The sequence below is a fragment of the Cupressus sempervirens genome, chromosome 6, assembly GCF_028749045.1.
Source record: "Cupressus sempervirens isolate cs-2001-9-10 chromosome 6, ASM2874904v1, whole genome shotgun sequence".
NCBI lineage: Eukaryota > Viridiplantae > Streptophyta > Pinopsida > Cupressales > Cupressaceae > Cupressus > Cupressus sempervirens.
Genome location: NC_143123.1, coordinates 640526951 through 640549998, shown reverse-complemented (window position 1 = coordinate 640549998; position 23048 = coordinate 640526951). Strand labels below are relative to the sequence as shown.

General features: G+C 35.7%; 2 protein-coding genes across 7 annotated transcripts in view; one reads left to right on the top strand and one right to left on the bottom strand.

The window, feature by feature from the left end:
• LOC149553855 (actin-related protein 4-like) overlaps nucleotides 1–23048 on the top strand; it is a 281943-nt gene that overhangs the window by 198260 nt on the left and 60635 nt on the right. For all 6 annotated transcript variants that reach the window (XM_089789213.1, XM_089789215.1, XM_089789216.1 and 3 more), the window contains 2 exons: nucleotides 519–572; nucleotides 688–748. In XM_089789213.1, coding sequence (XP_089645339.1) covers nucleotides 519–572; nucleotides 688–748 — 115 coding nt within the window. The remainder of the gene's footprint in view (nucleotides 1–518; nucleotides 573–687; nucleotides 749–23048) is intronic.
• LOC149553856 (uncharacterized) lies at nucleotides 5196–7003 on the bottom strand. Its single transcript, XM_089789954.1, has 2 exons — nucleotides 6880–7003; nucleotides 5196–6128 (listed from the first exon to the last, which is right to left on the bottom strand). Exon 2 carries the CDS (start codon nucleotides 6101–6103, stop codon nucleotides 5429–5431), a length of 675 nt encoding a protein of 224 aa, XP_089646080.1. The 5' UTR covers nucleotides 6104–6128; nucleotides 6880–7003; the 3' UTR covers nucleotides 5196–5428.

The window sequence follows — 23048 nt, the reverse complement described above, 5'->3', positions numbered from 1 at the left end:
TTTTCTTTCGGTTTTTTCTACTTCTTTCTAGCTAAACTCCTTCATGAGGCTACATGGATGCATCTTTGCAGATTACTTATAATTGAGCAATAATATTTTGAATTCAAAGAATATGAAGAGGTTTGCAGATAGCCGCAATGTTCTTTTGTGATTAAAGACTTGGCTATTTCAGTGGACTAATTGAATCGTGCAATAAAAAATTATAGATTGTAAAGTTAAAGAGTTTTTGTTGTGGATTGGAGACAAACATGCAATTTGTTAGATAAAATGACCTGATTGGATTTGAATAGTTTCCATAATGACATATATCATTGGATGCAGTTTTAATCTACAGTTGGTATTTTTTTCCACAAGTTAATTTTGTGCATGTATGGCTCTTTTAATTAAAATTTATTTTGCTTCTTGTCAGTGTCAAGTTGTGTGGTTGGTAGTATTATGAAATATGGCTGCTGTTACATTTTAGGTTTTTTGTGTCAAGCTCATATTGATGTCATACTCCTCTTGTGTCTATTGTGCAGATAATAGACACCGACTTTCCTGATACTTCTGAGAGCTATAAAAGATACTCACAGGTTGTAGTTGGCATTATATTTGTTAATTTGTTTGGGCTGTCTTGCTATTCCATTTCAATTTTTGATGAATATTCCTATGCTAGGTATCAATATTCTCGTTTTTTCATTGTTTCAGATGACCATTGCAAGTGATATTAAAGAAGCTGTATGCCGTGTACCAGACACAACCTTTGATGGTGCTGCTCTTCCCTTGCAGCACATTTGTTCTACTTTATTTCTGTTTTTGTGGTGTTTATAGGATATCTGTAACAGAATAGTTGTGTCAAATATATTTTGATGTCTTAGAGTCCTGAACTTGCATGAAGTCACTTTTCTCTTAGGTTTTGCTTGATATTAAATATGTTTCAGGGCCAAATATCTCCATTTAAACTCACATATTTATAAGTTTAGTGACTTCTTTGTTGTCAGTTTTATGGGAGTTAAATTGAAAGATATTCACTTCAATTAAATTTAAATTATGTGGTCTTGTTATAGATCATTGAAACTAATCTATAATTATTGGCACGTTTCATTGGAGGGAGTGATGGGATTTTTTTATGCTTCAAGTATATTTTAGTCATGTTATAGTTACTAAAACAATTAGTTGGCTTCATTGGAGGAGTGGAACTTTGCTTAAAAGACACATGAAGCAGGTTTCAGGTATCAAAGGTTGAAAAGTTGGGAGAAACTGATTATTGCAAGCATTTTTGTGAAACAACTGGTTTGAGACAGATGACAGTCTTGTAATCACCAAGGCGATTTAATGCAAAAGCCGCAGATTCATGACTGTTGAAAATTGGCATTTTTGTTACATGTCAGAAACTCCCAAGGAAGGCTCCAAATATTTCTTCCAGTTGAACTGTCGAGGCTTCAGTGATACTTTCCATGACTGTTTAGTCTATTTAAGATGTGTAAATGCCCATAGAAGTAATGTAAGGATTGGAGTTGAAATTTTTGAACTACAGTAAAGAGTCATTGGCTCGTTCCACTTATGTCGGCAAAAGAACAAAGCTGAATGTGGAAGAGAGTGCTTGAAGATATCCCATGGATTAACATAATAGGATCTCAGGCTGGTAATGTGCTCAAGTGAGTGTTTGCAGATATCCTAGGGATTAATATAAGAGGATCTCATCACTGTGGAGTCATGTTCAAGAATTCAGGTTGTTCAGGGTGGTTGTTTTGTGTGATTAAATTTATGGTAGTCGTTACTTCCAATTTGCTGCACTTCTTTGTTGTTGGTTTTGCTTATAATTTATATTCCTTTCTTAAGTAAGATTAGTTTCACTTATCTTTCTCTAGTTTTTAGATGAATTTGGTAGCAAAGAAATTTGTGATATTGCAGGTTCATGGATTTGTTGCTTTTGCAAAAATATAGACTCCCATAGTTGGGGAAGAGATCTAAGATGAATGATATAAGATTGTAAATCCTTGACAAAGAAGCAACTTTAGTAAGAGGTTGATTTTGCTAGAATATCTCAATCAACTGAAACTGTGAAAGCATAGTAGAGACTTTCACTAAGGACATGTGCTCACTGAATGACAGTAAGAGCAAGGAAAAAGTCCATTTTGAAGAAGAGACAGAATCACATGGAAAAGTTAGCCTTCCAGGAACACCTAAGTTTGAGGACAAAGAAAGGATTGAGATTCTACCACTTCAAAGGAGATGCAGAAAAGCTAGACCCTTGATTGTCTTTATTAGAAGTTTATTTTATTCTCTTAGTGTAAGGGAAAACATTTTGTTTGCTAGATTGTGACTAGGAGAATATGCTTTGCTTTGATTTAAAAGTCTCTATGATGGTATTTTTTTAATCAATGTCAAAATGATATTCATTATTGTTAATAATTGGTAGCTTTAGTTGAATAAACTATAGTGCAATATATATATATATATATATATATATATATATATATATATATAAAAGATATAATATATATAATAATATATTAAATATATGAGATATTTATTTGTCATTATATTAATTACATTCTAATGAATAGACATGTCCCGTAAAGAGCCATGTCTATCCGTACTTCATCCTATATTAGAGAGATGGCTGCCATTTGGAAAGTATATACCAAAAACATTATGGCAGTGCTATTACATTTGCAGCAGATCTGAAAAACATAAACATGGTATCAAAGTCAGGCTTCAAATGTAAGCGTATAAGCATCAACAATAGAAGATATGACATAGTTTCAAGAGCTACTAATAGCAGTAAAAAATATTCAAAGTATAATAACCTTAATAGTCAGTAATGCAAATTTTAACTAAAATTACCAGTTTTAAATGGGAGTGGATTGAGACTGTTAGCTCTATGTTATCGATTGTGGAAAATCTGGGACTCATGTTTTACTATCTTAGTCTCAAATTGGATCATAATGATCTTTGAACAATAATCGTTGGTTGCCAAATAATGTGTCACTGCAAGATGTGTCATTACCATGGAAGATTATCAAAATCAAATTTGATCAATGTCTTCTGTGTTAACTGCAAGATAGACTACTAGATACAGAGGAATCTCTAATCATAGAGGCCGATGATTTGATGCAGATAATTCTCTCTACACTTGACTGAATGATGCATATGATTTTCTTACAGTGGTTGCTAGATTATGCTAGATCAATTTCTTGACTCATAGAGGCAGATTCAAACTCAAAGATGTCGTTGATCATTCGCGGTGACATATTGTGGACGAACTCACAAAGGAGACAAGGTGATTGGCAGGTCAGTGATGTTGGCTACTCAAGATTGGCCTATGTGGAAGGGAGTCGAGTGAAGTATGAGGACTCAATGTTGTTAGCCAGAGATCATGTGTTACTATGAGTGGTGTATGGTGATACCACTGAGATCGTTGGTGCTGCATATAAGATTAATGATGCCTGCGTAGAGATAGGGGGTCACTACATCAAATTAGAATGATAGAAGATTAGTGATGTGTTCTCAAAGATCATACTAATCTCAACCCATGTTCTGCTCAGGGGCTTGCGGGGGCAAGAGTTGGCTGCGAAAGTGATTTTGGGCTCTCCTCATAAGTTTGTCCCATATCCGTCTAGAAACCAAATTAATTATTTTAATGATAGGAATAAATGAAGACACGTCAATATCAAATCGATAGACATGGAAGGATTACTTCTCCCAAGGAGAACATGTGGTTGTTATTTAAGGTTATTTACTAAGTTACCGATTCGGATGTGGATTCCGGAAGCGGATACGGGATGTGGGGATTTTTTTTTTTTTTGGATGCGGATGCGGGAGGAAACGTATATATATATATATATATATGCAAAGAAATGCAAGAAATATACAAAAACATATCATTTGATAAAGCATAATATGACTATGAATCTATGATACTTAACAGTTAATTGAACCCTTAAACAAAATTCAAGATATTTCAAAATTCATATGATATTCATATATCAAGATTCAATATCAATATGTGCTTGTCCAACATTAGTGTTTAGTCTTGACTCTTAAACAATAAGTTCAAATAGGTCATGTTCAAGATTCCAACAAAATAAAATTTAAAAACATGGTAAATGATTGAAGTCTGAAGATTCAATCAATCAGAGTCTAGCTCTGAATCATAGGGATTTGCAAGAAAATCCACATTCTCATTGTGATCTCTAACTGCTGAAAGATCCTTTGAACCAAGCATGGTTCCACTTATGCTAGATGCACCACGTGCCACACTAACATCATCACCGTCTCCAACTGTAACAAGATCATGAAGTGTTGCATCCAAATCTGCACACTCAGGGGCTACATCCCAAAGCTTTGTTGCCCCTTCCTTGTAATGATCATTCTTATGTGACAAAAGACACAAGTTGGTGTGGACAAAGACCAAGTCCTCAGCTTTCTTGGAGCCTAACCGGTTGCGCTTCACCGAATGGATAAAGGAGTATGTACTCCAATTCCTTTCAGCAACAGAAGAACTAGCAATCTATATAGTTGTCACAAAACATACAAATGAAAAGCAAATTAATTTTATAGAATTTGTGAAACACTAAATTCTACAATGCAAGTGTAAACATAAAATTTTAAAACAAATTTGCAAAACAAAATAAAAAACTTACTTGTGATAGGACTTTGATTGCAAGAGGTTGAAGATGCTTGAAAGGTTGACCATACATGTACCACCATGTGATAGCTCCCATTCTATTTTGGTCCTTTAGTGCAAATGGAGAATGCTTTAACCCCGAAGCAAACAACCCAAATTCTTCCCTCACTTTTTCATCCATTTCTTCCAGTGGGAAGAGTCTTGAAAGGGCTTTGTGGCACCCCTCAGCAACCTCCTCATTCGCAAATGGTGCAACTCTACCCGACATACCAGCTATCTCCTCACTATAGTACCTAGGAGATCAGGCATATGCAAGGAGGTGCAATGGGGTAGTCATCTTATTCCAGCGATGGTTGATAATTGCTTGCACTTATTTGCATAAGGCTTCACATTGTGTGGGGTCACTCTCATGTGCTTGTATAGAATGTTTTACCTTCTCAACCATGGTGTCCATGCCATCATACACATCCCCTAAGCAAGGTGTATCTGTATCAACAAAATGGAGCATTGTCATGATGGGCTCGGTGAAATCCAATACATATGCCACACGAGCCCACCAACTCTCATTCAAGAGCAAATTCCTGATCCTTTGTGCTCTTTTTGAATTTGAGATCTTCCATACACCCCATTGATGACCGATGACCATTTGACTTAATGCATCTTTTACCTTGAGGAGTCGTCTCATAACGATTGTATGAGATGCAAAACGGGTCTCAGCAACCTAAGCAAGTTAACAATATGTCAATTGACAACATAATTATAAACTTTGATTTTTAACTAAATTACAAAACTATGAAACTTAGTAATTAAAAAAAATTAATTTACCTTCAGCAACTCCAATTTGGAGTATGTTCTAAAAATGGATTGTGACATGTGGTGGTTGGTCACAAACATTTGTATGTCCTCCCCCTCTTCATATATTTTCTTCACCCAATCTACTTCAGTGCCAATCCTCTGCATGATCAAGTTAAGGGAGTGAACAGTGCATGGAGTCCAAAAAATATGGTCATATCGACTCTCAACTAAAGCAACTGCACCCCTGCAATTTTTGGCATTGTCAGTGAGCACCTCTACCACATTCTCACCCACCATCTCAATGGCCTCAATGAGAATTCTAGAAATGAATTCTGAATCCTTCACTTGCCCTTCACAATCAATGGCCCTCAAAAACATTGTCCCTTTGGGGGAAATTGCAATCACATTAATCAGTGGCCGGTTTCTTGTATCCTTCCAACCATCTGACACAATAGTTAGACCCGAAGTTTTCCAAGATTTTTTGATTGGTTGAAGGTCTCTCTCTATATGTGCCCTCTCTTGTTGCAATAAAGTTGTATGCACCTTTTCATAGCCCGGGCTTGTGTAGTCAGCTGGTGATTCTTTGATTGCTGCCACCATTTCCTTCCAATATGGTGATCTCACCAAGTTGAAAGAAAGCCCATTCGCATAGAGGCAACGTGCAATAGCTTCATCAGCGCAGTCTCTTGCCCCCATTTTAAATGCAGTGTCCAATGGGCCTCTTTTACGGGTTGAAATTTCCACTTCTTCCTCATCCTCTTCTGGCACAAGTACTTGCAAGAATGGGTGTTGGGAGGATGCCATTGGTTCAGTGGGTGTCTTTGGCTTGCTCTTTGAGGAAGGACCTTGATAGTAGCTTTTTTTTGATCTATTGATCAATGCATCAACAACTTCTTGTTCTCTTACAAATGAAAGTATTTCCGCGCTAGTCATCTCAGTACCATTTTTGCCTTTGCACATTCCAAATCCTTTGCCAGCAGGGCCCATAAAATGAAGCTTCACTCTAGAATATGAGCTATTGAAAGGTTTTCCTTTGTTACTTTGACAATAATTGCACTTCCAATAGTATGAGCCACCTCCTGAAACGTATGATATCCGTGTTGTATGTCTCCACAAAGGAGAACCTACGTCAATTTTGAAATTATCAGTCCCTTCCCCTCCTTGGCCCCCCACTGAACTTTGACTAGCACTACCACCGATATCCATTCTTGCCTAGTTTTTTGCAACCTATTTTATAAGAAAATAAATAAATTTTAATTAGTTCCTAACAACGATGAACATCAATGATCATGCATACAAGTGGAAAGAAGTGAGAAAAACTAATAAAATAGATACCCAAAGTTGCTTCTACATATGTTTCAAAAAAAAAAAAAATGGAAAAAAACTTAAAAAAAATCTTCAAGAATTTAAAAAAATCATCAAAAACTCAAAAAAATTCATCTAAATACTCAACAAAAGGATTGATCACTTACCTTGAATGGTTTAAACTTCTTTGAGAAAGCTATCTCTCCCTCTTCGATCGATCCTCTTCGAAAATGCTGAACTTAGCTTCACAATGAAGGAGTGGCTGTAGGTGCAAACAAAACTCTAAAATGACTCTTGTAAATGCTTTTATGTTGTCTTCTAGGGTCGTTTTAGGGTTTTATTGTGAAAAAATGCTTTAAAAAATGCTTTTAGTCACATGTTGTTTTATAGTTTTAAGTTAAAATATACATTATTTTATTGGTTTTCCGCCTAACTCCCGCGGATGCGTCCGGATGCTCCCGGATTCCCTGCAGATGCAGCTTCCACCCGCATCCGGATGCCTACGGGTGGCTTCCGGGCAGCACCTGCAGCGCATCTGGAGGCTTCTTGCATCCGTCCGTATCGAATGCGGAAGCCAGGCACTAGGGCCACGAATCGGTATCAGAGGTTATTTATGTCATTTGGTCAAACTCATTTATTAAGATGACTTTGAGTCTATAGACTATTAAGGAACGCATACTAAGGGACTGATTTCCCATGGGGATTTTGCAATGGTTTCATTCACAACCTATGTGCACCCCGTCTGTAAAGATTGCCAAGAAATCAATGTTTCACAAGCACAATGAGCTGTTAAACGCTCACTGTTGAGGGGGAGATAATTGGCTTCAGGGTGTAAAAGTTGACCTTGTCGAATATCTCAATAATAAAGACTAGAGAAAATAGAGATGATTTGGTCAAGTTCTTGAGATTGTTGGCTTTCTTTCACTGTGTAACGAGCTATTAAGCCTTTGTGAGGGGGTTTGAAGTCCACTGTGATGAGCATCCTTGCATGGAGACTGAGGGTAGGGTCTGTGTGCAGGCTCTTGCAATTTGAAAAGAAGTTAAATGTCAAAATTCAGAAAATCAGAAATGAAATTATAGATGGAGATGAATTGACAATATCGTGGATTACAGTGACAAGATATGAAACGCAAAGGGAACGAGTCCATGTACATGGTATGATAATCCACTAAAAGGATCAAATAATTCATTTCCAAAATAAAGTTTATGATTGTACACAACATATAGAATTGAGACTACGTTCCATGTCATCGTTTAATGACAAGAGTATAAAATTATAAATAGTGAAGGATTGGGAAATACAATCAGCCATTTAACAATTGGGAAAAGGCACCCAAGGATGGCAAGTTGAGACTCATGACGATATTTCATTTGTGAACTTTGAAGTTGTGGCTGTAAAAAGTCACCTTTCAATATTTTTCTCTTTCATATGTATTCAGGGTATACAGAGGGGTGATTAAATGTTCAATGAAGGATGAAAATATTTGAAACACAAGGATGAAAGCATATGGAATTCAGATTCAGAGGGAGATTCAAAGAGAGTCTAACATCTTCAAAGAGGTTGAAATGTTGATGAACTCGAGCTTCAGAGGGAGCAGTTGGGTTTAGTCAATTTGTGACAATCTCGATCATAGTGATTGAGAGGGAGTTTCACTGTTGAAGGTGAAACACTTATGAGGTAAACTTGATTTAATTGATTATTATACTATTGAAATCATTTAATGCCTTTTGGGCCCTATGTAAATCATGAGGAAGTGACGACTTCCAAATGATTATCACTTGTATTTGTTGATGTTATTGTAAGATGACAATCTTACAATAACTTAATCTTCTATCATGATAGACATTGTGTGATGGCTGAAACAAATCATGATAGATGACCTTCTAGATTGTGATAGGCATCGTGTGATGGCTGAAACTAATCAGATTAGATTATGAATGTTCCTATGGTAAGTGAACATTACCTTGGAACAATTTTTGAGTTATGGTGAATATCATGACAGTTGATATTCTTGGTTAGACAATATCTCTGATATCATATTGAGGTGATATCTAAAATTGGGTATGATGTGCTAGGTGTTTCCTTCATATCATGAGTTAGTTGATATATGAAACAGGGTATCACGTGTTAGCTGATTCCTCATATCACGTGTTAGGTGCTATGTAAAACTAGGTATCACTTGTTAGGTGATTCCTCATATCATGTATTAGGTGATATGTAAAACTAGGTAATGTATGTTGGATTCTACTTCATTTCATGTGTAATGTGATCACAAGATATGCAATAGGATTATACCACTTATCTTCCCTAGCTAAGAGGAAGTGTTGATGGTTGTAACATTGATCAAATGTCATATGAGTTGACATTCTAAAAACCATTATTTACGTTGAGGTAATATGTTGTTCATATTGTGTATGAATCTTGTTTATCTTTTGACTCTCTAAGATAAGAGGGAGTGTTAATAATTGGTAGCTTTAGTTGCATAAAGTATAGTGCAAATATATATTATTTATAAGTGTAAGATATAATATATATGATAATATATTAAATATATGAGATATTTATTTGTTATTATATTAATTACATTCTAATAAATAGACATGTCCCGTGAAGAGACATGTCTATCCATACTTCATCCTATATTAGAGAGATGACTGTCATTTGGAAAGTACATACCAAAAACATTATGGCAGTGCTATTACATTTGCAACAGATTCGAAAAACATTAACAACTAATACATATATTTCATAATAATTAATATAATATATGTATATGTGTATATATATATTGATATATGTATATGCATAATATATATATATATACACTATAATATGTATATTATATACTATATATAATAATATATATTATTATTACTTGAACACACATATATAGAAAATGATGATTTACCAATAATGACAATGTATCTCAGAGTGAATTTATCCGACTGAAGCTACAACTTTAACATTCCCTCTTAGCTAGGAGGATTTGTAGAACACCTTATGCTCTCAAGTATGAAGAGATATCGACTCAATATGATATTCCTGGAATGACATATATGAGGATATCAACATAAATCTATCAAAACATATATATATATATGTGTGTGTGTGTGTGTGTGTGTGTGTGTGTGTGTGTGTGTGTGTGTAATTTGCTTCAATTAACTATGAGGCTAAATTTTCAGCACTCCCTCTTTAGCAAGGAGAGCACTTCAGTAGTTATAATACAAGATTTGAATACCACCTTAAGTGTGGTCTATGATAGATTTAAGTTATGGTGTCCAGCAAGATCCAACTCGAAGAACCATAACAAATTGATTGTCATGGTGTCCAGCAAAATCCGGCATGAAGAACGATGATGAGTTGATTATCAAGGTGTTCGACAAAATTTGGCCCGAAGAACCATGAATACTTGGTTATCAAGGTGTCTGGCAAAATCCGGCCCAAAGAACTAAGATAACACTTGCTCCAACACACTTTGGTGTTAGGAGATAGGTCAACTATTGATAAGATCATCATCTTACAATAGTTACTTTCTATTCGTTATCATAACTTCCGACTCTCCAGGACAACAACTTAATCTAGTCTGTTATGATAACAAGTCCAACTATTGATAGGATCATCACCTTTCAATAGCTCCCCTCTAAATATATACATCAATGAAAGATCCTCACCTTTCATGACATAATCACAACAACATCATGTAGTAACTCACATGGTATCCACCATGAACCAAATCAGAGGATGGACCCACCATAGTTGCTACTAGAGGGTGGAACAAGGTTTTCCACCTCAGACTTCTCTCTTGTAGACGAGAGCGCATTACAAAGAAATTCACTTAGAACTTCTCCTCATAGAGAAGATATCATCCACAAAGGATTGCATCTCAAAGTTTCTCCTTCTAAACAGTGATCCTGGGAAGTCAGGTCCTGTAGTTAGTTTGTCAGAAGCTCTCTTCACACAAGGATGCCTGTCGAACTCACTTTGAATCTGATATTAATATTTTGATTTTCTGGTGATAAGTCAATACTTCCTCATAATGCACTCAAGAGTAGGCCCATCATAATCATGCAGTTACACACATGTATTTCCAGACTTCCTCTCATTATCAATCTTCTAAGCTCTTGCATTGCTTTAGAAGAGGTGTCATACTCCGTCTTAATGTAGAAGGATCTCATACTCTCAATCATCAAAGATGTTTGCTTGAAGAGCCTCACTTTATCCATCTTGATCATCAGGGTCTTTGGAGCTACTATCATTAGATTGTGTTTGCACAATATTTGGTAGCATGTGTAAAGTACCAACTTTTTTTTACTATAAGAACATCTTCAAACATAAAGGAAAAGATCAAGGCAAATAACCCTTATAGTATGTATAGAATTACAAATAAGAGAGAGATAAATGTAAAAGATAAGAATACTTATTTGCAGATGAAGATTCAAAAATTGTCTTCTTAGATTATTTGAGAATGGGACATCTCTCATCTAAAGAAGGTTCAAGTGTGAATGGAACATTGACTATTATTCCCCCCGCCATGTAAAATTTCCACTCATTCTGTATTGTTGAACAATTTTGCATCAAATCAAATATGGATTCCTTTTACATCATCTCTCATGTTGATTGCCCAAAATCTAAGATCTATTCTGTTTGCAAGTAAAGAGCTGATCCAAATATCGGATCTAAATCAACCCATATCCATGCTCTCATGTTATGTGTGGCCCAATGATTTCTTTCCAACCGAGACACTCTTCAATTGTCAGGTTGTCTATTCAAGATGATTTTAGACAATGCTTGATCCACTTATGCAATCTGATTTGTATTGCCCTTGCTATGCAAAATAAGCTGAAGAACTTGATGAGTTAGTTAGATAGTGGAAACATTGAATATTATTATTCCCCTTATTGACAAAACATGGTTCACCTGAATTATGCTATCAACACTAGAGAATCTATCTCAACATTGTGTACTCTCTCTTAATCAATAAGACCAAGTTCACTGAAGGTTTACCAAATATCATCCTTAGTCTTCTCCTTCTCCTTAAAAGTTGCCTCTAATAACATGTCAGACTCCCTTTGAATCTCAACCTCCTTCTTGCACTAACATTCTCAGAGGAAAAGATCAAGGCAAATGCTCGTATAGAAAGTAAGGGAGAGAATAACATAGTACTCGAGAATAATAAATAATTCTTTATAAGATCACTTCAATATAATATAGATAAATGTCAAGGTCACCGGGAGACGGGAGACTTTGAGGTCTCCGGTACTGGTACTGGTATTGGTATGACAATTTTTCAAATAGGAGATAGGGGTACTTGGAGACGGCAATTTTTTTTTAATAAGTTTTTTTTAATGTTTAAAGAGTCTAATACTAAAAGTAAATACAAAATTTGAAAATAGTAATACTGTAAGACTAAAGTAAATAATAATAGTAATGTCACATTAAAAATTAAAATAGACTCATAGAGTCAAAGATTTCAAAACTCACATGATCACAATATTGTATCTCATAGAAATATTTGTTTTCCGAATATTGCATATGATCACCATCATATCATATTTTGATAATCGCTGAGATTATCATTACATATTCAAATTTTAAATTCAAAAAAGTATAGTTTGATGTTGAATTGCCGATATGCAAACAAAAATGAGCACTTTGTACAATAAACAAAAAACAGAAATATATCTAGTATTAGAATGTCGATGGTACTATCATCTACTCCACAAGGTTGTGATCATCCATCTCAAGGTCTTCAGCTATCATGCTCTCCAAAAAATCATCACTCTCCAAAAATATTTTAAATGATTTAATCATTTAAATTGTTGAATAAAAATAATTTTTAAAAAGTGTTTCTTATGTTTTTAAAGTTATTAATTTATTAAATAAAATATTTTAAATGATTTAATCATTTAAATTGTCAGTGGTCTTAATTTTTGTATTAAAACATTAAAATGAGGGCTAAAATATATAAAATTATTTAATATTATATTTTACATTTATATTTTACCAGGAGACTTTGGGGAGACTTCACTTTTTGGATTAGGAGACGGGGAGACTTCAGGGACTTCGTCATGAAGTCTCCAACCTTTTTTGAGGTCTCCGGAGACGCGACTTTTTGGGGGGAGACGGGTCTCCCGGTAACCATGATAAATGTCTAATACAATATATGCTTTGAATATATGAGCAAATATTCCATTTTTAATATCTCTGTTTTCAACATATGATTTCTTTATTTTAATCTCAAATATAATTATGTTTTCATAGTTTAAATGTCTATCATTAACATATTGATAGTGCAAGGGAATTAGAATATACAAATATCAAAAGAATATAGTATATTATTGACTTACCTTTACGGAATCAAGGGGATTGGTATATCAACCATCTTAAAACACCTATACCAATATAATAACAATAATATACGTAAATTATTTTATAATATTTCGAATGAACCTTACCTCCGCTTACCTTGAAGGTGGGCCCCCCTTGTATTTCTTATGCATCTTCGGTCTATTTGTATTCCCCACATAAGAAAGACTGAATCGCAAGTGGCAAAATTTGGATTATGTGTCTTAGTTATTTGCATGCCACTATACATGTCTTTTTAAATTTGGTATAATCTCTCACTCCTAAAACTTTTTATGTCCTAATTAATATAGCATGCTTGAAAATGTCTCATTATATTTCTTTATTAATTCATGCAAGAGATTCAAAGTTTTCCACTTGTCACATGGGATCCTTTTGTTATGAATGCCACTTGGTGGTGACTGTGTCTGACCTCTATCCACATCACTCTACTCGCTAATTTCCCAATAATGTTTTTCAACTCCACATGGGGTTCATATATATATATATATATAGTCTTACGTAAAAGGTTTCAAAAAAACCCTTTTACCATTTGGAAATTGGATTGGTTTTGAGTGCTCGCTACATGAGAAGATTGAATTCACATATCAATCTGTCAGGCAGCGAGAAGCCTAACCCCCTCATTGATGTGGGTTTTCTTATGACATTGTTTCTCCAAACCTGATCTGAGACTTTTGTGGATTCCACCAATCAATCTTGCACTCACTAATTACACTTATGCATGAGACAAGATTAGCGAGACAGGAGCAAAATCTGATCCAATCGTACCTATCACCTTATTGGGCGATACTATCTTTGTTAGTCAGTCTCATCTTGTCCCACGTGTGAGGATTTCCCTTTCTAAAACTCCCGCTCCTTTAATTTTGTTTCTCTGATTCATCCCTTTTGCTTTCCTATTATTATAAACTCCACTTTATTTGGTTGGTGAGTCTATTGATATCTTAAATTATTCATTGAGAGCGGTTCAAACCAGATCAATAGGGAAGCCTAAAATATCAAACACACATCATACCATAGTCTTCTAGTTTAATATATTGCACATGATCCTTTTCTTTACCTGGCACGTATATTATTCAGGGTTGATGACATGGCATTTTCTCTTTCTGATTCTTTTGTATGTGTGGGGTTATCATTCTCAAGCCAAGAGACAACCATTTTCTTATTCTTTAGACAAAATGTCAATGACCCTTTACTCTTCGACTTTGTCTAATGAATGATACTTTAATGTTTCATCGTTACTTATGATTCAACACCTCATCTTATTAATGTTGTCCAATGTGGATGTAATATAGTCCACCTACCCCTATTCCATTGCTGCTTGTCTTTCAAGAGAAGTGCTTTCCTCAACATGTGGGGATATGTTGATCGGAGTTCCCAATGTCAAAATATATATTCCAGCTGTTTTATTATGTATCATGCCTTCTTATTCGCTTATATTGGTATGGCAATGCGACAGCTCAAGGCTTGTGTTGTCACCAAATCATGAACTACATGGGACATAAATTCACTGTTGAAGCCTTTGTCTGCATGATTTGAGATTTATGTTGATTTGCAGATGGTGCAAAATGAATCTTTATATATGGTGATCATTGGAGCAGCAATGAGGATTGGTTGGACTCGTGTGATCAAAAATGTGTTGTTACTGAACTCTATAATAGTTGCATGGAATTTGTAGATTCTGTACAAATGGGGTGTCAAAGAGCTTTTTGTTTTCACAATGGTTCATTATTGATCAGATTATCTGAAATGTGTGTTGAAGCTATTCCACAATCCATATGTGTCATATATTATATTGAATGAAACTCTGCATTCTTTGTTTCTCACTATTTCATAAATGAACCATTTTCTCACATTTGCAACTTGGCTCTGTGTTACATACCAAATTTTGACCTGATTTAAATTTATTCATAGTCGTTGAATTGAATGGATTTTCTTTCATAATCATGTGAAAAGGGTAGTTAATTTTATCGGTTGTATTCATTATGTTAACTGTTTAATAATGATGATCGTTATCCATTGTTTGTCATATGATGATTAGCAGTTGCTTGATTTCAGAATTATGGTTAATAATTAAATTCCTTATCTACATTAAATGTTATTATAGATGTATCGTGGAACTTGTTATTATCGTGGAAAATGTTGCACGGGTGGTTGCAGGAGAAGTTGAAGGGGAGAAGCATTGCTAAGCGAGATCGATGAAATGGGATACTAGCTTAGTTGAATTATCGGGTTGACAGGTATGACCTTTAACTGTCTTGGTAAGGACCTGGTGGCTTGAACATCAAGATACAATCGATGGATACGCATGAGCTATTAAATAAACATTTAAAATATTAGTATTTTTAATTAATTAAAAATAATGTGTACCTCAAATGGCTTTTGATTGACTTTTTCACCACATCATTATAATGTATATTTATGTACATGCACATAGATATAGAAATAAAGGTGACGCCATAATATTATTTTTATACAAGATTTTATCTAAAATGTACATTTAAATACATGTAAAAGAAGATAAGTGTAATGTCCCCATTTTGGAGGTAAATTTGATTTAATTAATTTAATTAATTAAGTTGTCCAAAATAATGAATATTTGATGAGGATGACTAATTAATTATGTTAATTAAATAAATAAGTGGTATTAAGTTAATTATTTATAAAGTTATCAAATAAATAAATATAAAAAAGTAATTTAATATTTAATTAATATAATAAAGTGACTTGAATTATAAAATATCTTTTAAAGTCACTTAATAAATAAAATAAAATAATGATCTAGAAGTTTCTGGAGAAAGTGGAGAAAAAGAATACATAGGCATCCTAGGCTTCATTCTCACCAGGTAGATTTGTTGTTGTTGATGTTGATGTTTGATGGTTGTGGAGCCTAGGGTTTCTGTAGTTGTCTTTGGCCATTGAGAACGAAAACTCTCAATTGGTGAGCAATTTTGAGGGTGTGAAATATAACTTGAATTATTGCAAAGTCGAGGAAGTTGCTTCAGACTTTCTACTTGTACTTCAAAGCAAAATTTTATGGCCCTTGGCCAAATTTTGGTGGTATCAATTTGAGAAAATCTATTGCAGATTTTGGAGGCATTTTGGACCTTTGGAATTTCATCATTGGGTCGATTTCATTTATTGCATATTGCTGTTATAGTTACTAGTTTTTTTTCAGATTTTAATGGAGGACAATTTTGCATATCATATTCAGATTTTTGCTTGTATGGCCTCATTCAGGTATTGTTTCTTTGTGGGTATTTGAGCATTCATCTTGGGAGAGCTTGGCAATTGTTTTGGCGTATTTTGGAGTAGCTATTAGTTTGCTGGTAAATAATTTCAGTGGTTTGATATACTATAGAAATGGCACCATTGGCAAGACATTTTGGTTCATAACTCATCATTGAAGCATCCTATGTTCCTGGGTATTGTTGCATTCAATTGCCATCGTTGAGACAATCATTTCAAGGACCAATTCGAGGAGCCTAGAGTCTGCATTTATTTATCTAAAGTATTGCTAGGCAAGAATAGGGACGACACTACAAGGGAGACGATTTCTTCATTTGGAGGGCTCTTCATCATCAACAAGTGTTACAATCAAGTCTCCAGCTCTTCTACAATTTATGTACTAGGTTTCTCAAGTATATTGTTGCATATATATTGCATTTTAGATTTCATACTAAGGCTGCATTTGTACTTAGAAAATTACATAGTTTGCATATGTTGTAATGCCAAGAGTCTTGGCCATTTCATACTAGCATTGTAGTTGACATTATATGTGCAATGATGGAGACATTGTCATCGGTATAAATTGTGTCAGCCGATGGAGTGATTGTCGTCGATGTTTTTGTAGCCAATGGGATGACTGTTGTCGGTGTTTCTGTAGCCGATGGGATGATTGTCGTCGGTGTTTCTGTAGCCGATGGGGTGATTGTCATTGGTGTTTCTGTATTCTGTAGCCGACGGGTAAATAGTTTGTAGCGGACATAATGTTTGTGGCCGACGGACTCCTTCGGGAAGGTTTGGCGGATAGTATTTATATCCCATCTAGGATCATTGTAAATCATCATTGATCTTATCTTATGAAGCATAATGTAATGTTCTGGCATATGAGAATAATAATAAGGAATTCTGCTATTCTGTCTATTATTTGTATGCATTCTTTTCTTTACCTAGTACGGTAAACATTTGGCGCCGTTTCCCTATGAACTTGGAAGGTGGGAGAAATGAAGATTAATGCCAAATTAGCTTAACAAGGATCGATATAAGGTCAAGGGAAAGGATGGAATCCGTACTATGCAAGAAAATTTAATTTTGGCACAGCAAGCCGAACGTCGAAGGAGATTCCAGAAGATTGCAGATGGAAACCAGAGCACGGAAGAATTGTTGGAGGAAACTCGGCAACGGGTGGAATTGGTGGAAGAAGCACGGGATGAGTTTTTTAATTTGTGTTTGCCGAGGGAAGAGAATCTAGACGGAAGAGCATCGACTCGCATGGCTCGAAGTTCCGACGGAGCAAGAGCGTGGAGTGAACTCTTCGTCTGGGATATACTTCCGCAGGGGACAACTTCAAAACACCTTTCTTCACCAAGGTTCGTAGTTGTTGAGTCTGACGGTGTGGAAAAACAGTCCGCCGGTGTGGGAGTGCAGTCTGCCTATGTGGGAGACCAATCCGCCGGTATGGGAGTGCAGTTCGCCGGTGTGGGAGTGCAGACCGCCGGTGTGGGAGTACAGATTGTCGGTGTGGGAGTGAAGAGCGCTAGTGTTGCAGGACCGAGCAACACCTGTTTACAGAAACCAATTGTGATAGCAGGACCAAAAGAGAAACTGCCGAAGTTCAATGGCGATGGTACGGCCGATCCCATTCGACATTGCAAAACATGTGAAACGATCTAGAAGGAAAATGGGATAATTGATGATGACGACTAGATGAGGCAATTTTCGGCCACCCTACGAGGCGTAGCAATGGATTGGTTCATTGATACAGATCCACAAAAGCTAAACAGTTGGGATAACATTAAAAAGGAGTTTCTGGCAGAATTTAAACTGTTGCAGGATAATGAAATTGTAGTAGAGATCTTCAATACTAAGCAGGAGAAGAACAAAACGGTTCGCGTTTATGCCAGGAAATTAATACTTGATAAACAAAATAGAAAGTAAGCCGGCGGACGGACTTCAGAAAAGATGGTTCGTGGAAAGCCTACGCTCAAAGGTGTGGAGGAAAATGAAAATTGTGCCACCGTCGTCATATACGGAAGCTTATAACAGAGCATTAGACTTCGAAAGTGAGTTGAAAACAAAGAAGAAGATGAAGACTAGCTCATTTGATTCGGATGACGACGAGCTTGCCGGAGGTGATAGCAACGACGATGAAGGCAACAGTAAGAAGGTTCGTGCCCTACAGAAGGACATGATTCGCATGATGGAGTTTAAATACATGCAGAAGGAGCCAAAAGGCAGTGAGCTGTGGTGCACAGAGTGTAAGACCGACGGTCATACTAAAGGATTGTGTCCAAAGAACCAATTTTGTGACATTTGTCAAATCATGGGCCATTCGACAAAAGAGTGCCCCTTTAACATGAAGACAAGAGGATCTCCGCAGGTGCTTCTTACACAGGAGGCTTCCCCGTCGGGTAGTAGCGGAAATACGAATAGCACAAGTGCCACATCCGGAGGGTACAGGAATAATAACAGAGGGCAAAATAACAACAACAATGCAAACAATAACAATAATAATGGGAGCCGAAGTCGAACCCAGTATATGTATATGTATAATATATATATATATATATATATGTATGTATTAATATATATATATATATATATATATATATATTATATATATACAAATACATATATTAATACATATACTATAACATGTATATTATATACTATATATATACATATATTATTATTACTTTTTATATTAAGATCATTTAAATATCGAGTGTTCCTTAAGAGCAACAATTACATCTTATTCAAGCTCCTTACGAGCAATCACACTAGAAACAACAATTGGAAGACCAAGAATCACAACTTAGAATTCCACAAAGATGTCCCTCTTGGGATTTGAATTGTGGTGTCCCCAGTGAGAACTCATTGCTTCAACCAAGTTGAATCCCTTGGACATATTATTATTACTTGAATACGCATATATATAGAAAATGATGATTTACCAACATTAACAATATATTTCAGATCGAATTTATCCGACTGAAGCTACAACTTTAACAGGTCTGAGTGTATCAGACTCAAGTTGAGCTACACCATCAGAATATAACAAATAGCATTGCTTGCATTCACTATTTAATAAATATAGTTGTCGAGATATCAGATATTTTGTAGCAAACTTTTTCGGAGATAATAAGAAGAGGATTTCTTGTAGAATAATATTTTAGGCACCTTCTCTTACCAAGACATGGCATCAACAAACACAATTATAGGTAGATGAAGTAATGTAAATCTAAAATGAATAATTCATTAAGAAGAAATAAGAATTATCATAGATTGTCAAAGACCGACATGGTAGGATACATATATTTGACTCAACATAAACAAATTATTACTTAGTCTCACGTTGACGATGAACTGTTGAACAACACATAAGAAGAGCAAATCATGACTAGGAATAGGTTAGAGGGAACAACGATAATTTAAAGGAAGTATGACAAAACAACAAAGAGCTAAATCAATTTATTGGATATGTACAAAGAACAATATAAATTTCCATAAATTAGAGGATCAAAGATAAGGCCACAGTTCTGTACCGAGACTCTTAGGAAGAGATTATTGAAGAGTTAATACAAAAGCAGAAGATACTAAAGAGGACAATGAAGTTCACTATAGTTATGATTCCATTGAAATACTAAGGTAGAGGTCTGAAGACCTTTGAAGGAATTCAATAGTGGCATTTTGTAAACGAGCGTCGAACTAAAGCAAGGCATGGATTGAACATCTCTGAAGGTTCATATAGAATGTTTACTAGATAGAGAATTGATGCATGAAGTCAACTTTACCACTATCAATATAAACATTTACTACCAATGATAAGCATACCAATATTGGCGAGGGAAACTAGAATTCTTTTATTGATTACCCAAAAACAAGTACATCAGTCACATTCCAATGTTCTTAAATAGAGGTTGGTTGGTTAGGGAGACCAACAGACACATCCCTTTGCTACCTAACTACCCAAACCCAAAAAAAACTATCTTTCATGATATTATTGCCTTATTATGCCCTTCATTATGCCCCCCAAAATGAAGTCATCTTCGAGATGACTTAAACACAATAACCTAAAAGGCTAGGCGTCTAGGTGGCCATTTTGGTTTGATGTCCACACACTCTTGGACTCATTACTTCCGCCACGTACCCAATCTTATGACCCTATTGCTTCTACCTCCTAGCATTCGTACGACAAAAATAATGCCCCTTCTATGTGTAGTCTTCTGCCTTCATACGTTTGGGTTGTACAGTCTTGGTGCCAACTCATATGACCCACTTGCATGGTAGCATAGTCCTTTCAATGGACAACATCCTTATTCCCACCTTGACATTATTTTCTTCCTATTGTACAATGCTTCTTCCACTGATGCCTCATTTTTCCGTATGGACTTGGTTTGTGTTCATACAAACCCCCTAACCATACGGGTTGGTTTCTGTCATGGTTGCTTTATATGGACTTTCCCTTTGTGCTCTTGCATACAAAATATTGCATGCTGATTTCCCTAGTTTGTGTTGTCCGGAAATAATCCTCCTGCATACTTAAACTCCATACTTCCTTGAAATATGAAAATTCTCATCTTGAATCTGTACATTGTGTAGTCCTTGTCTTCCTACTAGCTTTTGTAGATCATACAGATTTAGTCCTTGTGCCTTCATATGACAAACTCTTTCGTACGGACTTATCTTCCTTGTTGGTTTGGTGTCTATGGTCTATGCTCCGTCTCTCCTATTGTCTTTTTCCTCTTTCTCCTTAATCTTTGGGTTCAACTATAGTTTTGACATCTTGATTTCTTTCCCTGTAACCTTCGAGTTTGGACTTCACTATATCTTTTAAGAGATTATTAGATAATTTTATGGCTTTGATTGTTTCAACTTCAACTATCCTTTTCTTGTGCTCCTTATGGAATCCTCGGTCTCCTTTCTGGGATTCTCTTTCTTTGATCTGCAACATATTGCATTCTAATTGAAATGCTTCATAATCCCTCATTTGCCAGTGGAACAGGCCATTAAGAGAACTTGTTTCATCTTCTAAGCAATTTCTCAAGGGTAATATGCCTTCTTTATCCAACTTGACTCCTTCACCGTCTTTGCCCTTCACCTCCGAGTCACATGCAAGTTACTAACTTACAAACTGGCTCCTAAAGTCAATTGTGTCCTTCCGATTGTCTACTTCGATGGAAAGGGTATTTTTTTCTAGTTATGGTTTGCCTTTGTTGTGACTAACCACTTTCTCCCTAATAATGTATTACATTCGTTCTTTTCCAAATTAATCACCACAAAATCTAGGAAGAACTGTTGTGTGTCGATCTCTAATTTTTGTCCCATTAGCATCCCTATACGCTTGACCCCATGTTGATCTGCTCCCACCAACTAAAATGTGTGTGGCCAAAGGGTTGGTTTCTCCAAGGCCTTCCAGGTTTCCCCGAGGAGGACATTAACACCCAAGCCTTCATCAAGGATAGCATTTGTCAACTTGCACCCAATTATCTCCATTTCTACCACAACGGGTGTTCTTCCCATCCCTATGTTGAATAAAGTGTTTTTTCCCTTTCCTACTTTTTCTTTCTTCTTTCCATCTTCCTTGGGATGTTCTTCCTTGGTACTTCCTCCTTGAGTTATTGCTACTTGCAACTGAGGTAATGTTTCTAATAGATCGGCAATCTTCACCGGAATGGTGAATTCTAGTATTTGTTGTATGATGTTAGTTTCCAGTACAGATCTAGTGGATGGAAGTTTAGGGGTACATCCTTTTCCTTCCTTTACCATGGTATCTTGGATTTCCCTCCTGCCTTCTTCAAATCTTTCTTTCTCCGTGCTTGCATCAAGACATGTGAGTTTCTTGGCTTGCTTTCTTAACAAATGCCCCAACAACTTTTCAATCATGTATGAGTTAGGGCTTTATTTTGCAACTAGGAAATTAGTTCGCCTCTTTTTATGACATCTTCGTTTGTAGAAAATCTTGGGAGGATTATCTAAAACTCTCAGTTGAAGGGCTAAGAATCTTAGAGAAATAGTTTATGTGAAAGCATCCAATTGTGAGTTTGGGTATAAGATAAGATAATATAACATAAATTTATTATTGTTGTAGAGACCACGAAGAGGGTTTAAGGGACTGCTAGTATAGAGCAAGAGGAACCAACCGACGATGGGAACACCAAACAGTGCTTGGGGAAATAAAGGGAACACAGGTTTAGAGATAGGTCTATATGAGATCCAGAAATCCACTTGTAAAACCAAGGAAGATTGCATGCACACAAGAACTACACATAAGAAAACTCCCACAAGCTACATGAGATGCCAACAGAGAACATGTCTCATGTAAGAATGAATTAGAGCACACCAACAATGAAACATTAAGAATTGCGAACTACCATCAAAGGTAAAAGATCCACAATAGGTCCATTATAAGAAATTGTTCTTGCAGATGAAACAAAGCAATATCAATAAGACTATTCACACGATTAGGGGACTAGAAACATAAAAGAAAACAATTTCTTTTTTGGTTGATGCAAGATTGCCAATGAACCCAAGATGCTCTTGCATTAGACACCTGGGGTAGATAGGAACCAATGTCCACACTTTGTGAAAAATCATACTGACCCAACTTAGACTAAGAAATCCATGCATTGTCTTCAACTAGTTTATTTTGCCATTGAACTAGATAGTCCATGCAATCTTTACTTTGGTGCTTTTGCTAACTTTGTTATCTAAGATCCTCCCAATATCATTTGTTTGTTTTATAGGATAATC

What these genes read in the sequence shown, in the direction of transcription:
- LOC149553856 (XM_089789954.1), bottom strand. Translation starts at nt 6,103, where the DNA reads ATGGGGGCAAGAGACTGCGCTGATGAAGCTATTGCACGTTGCCTCTAT.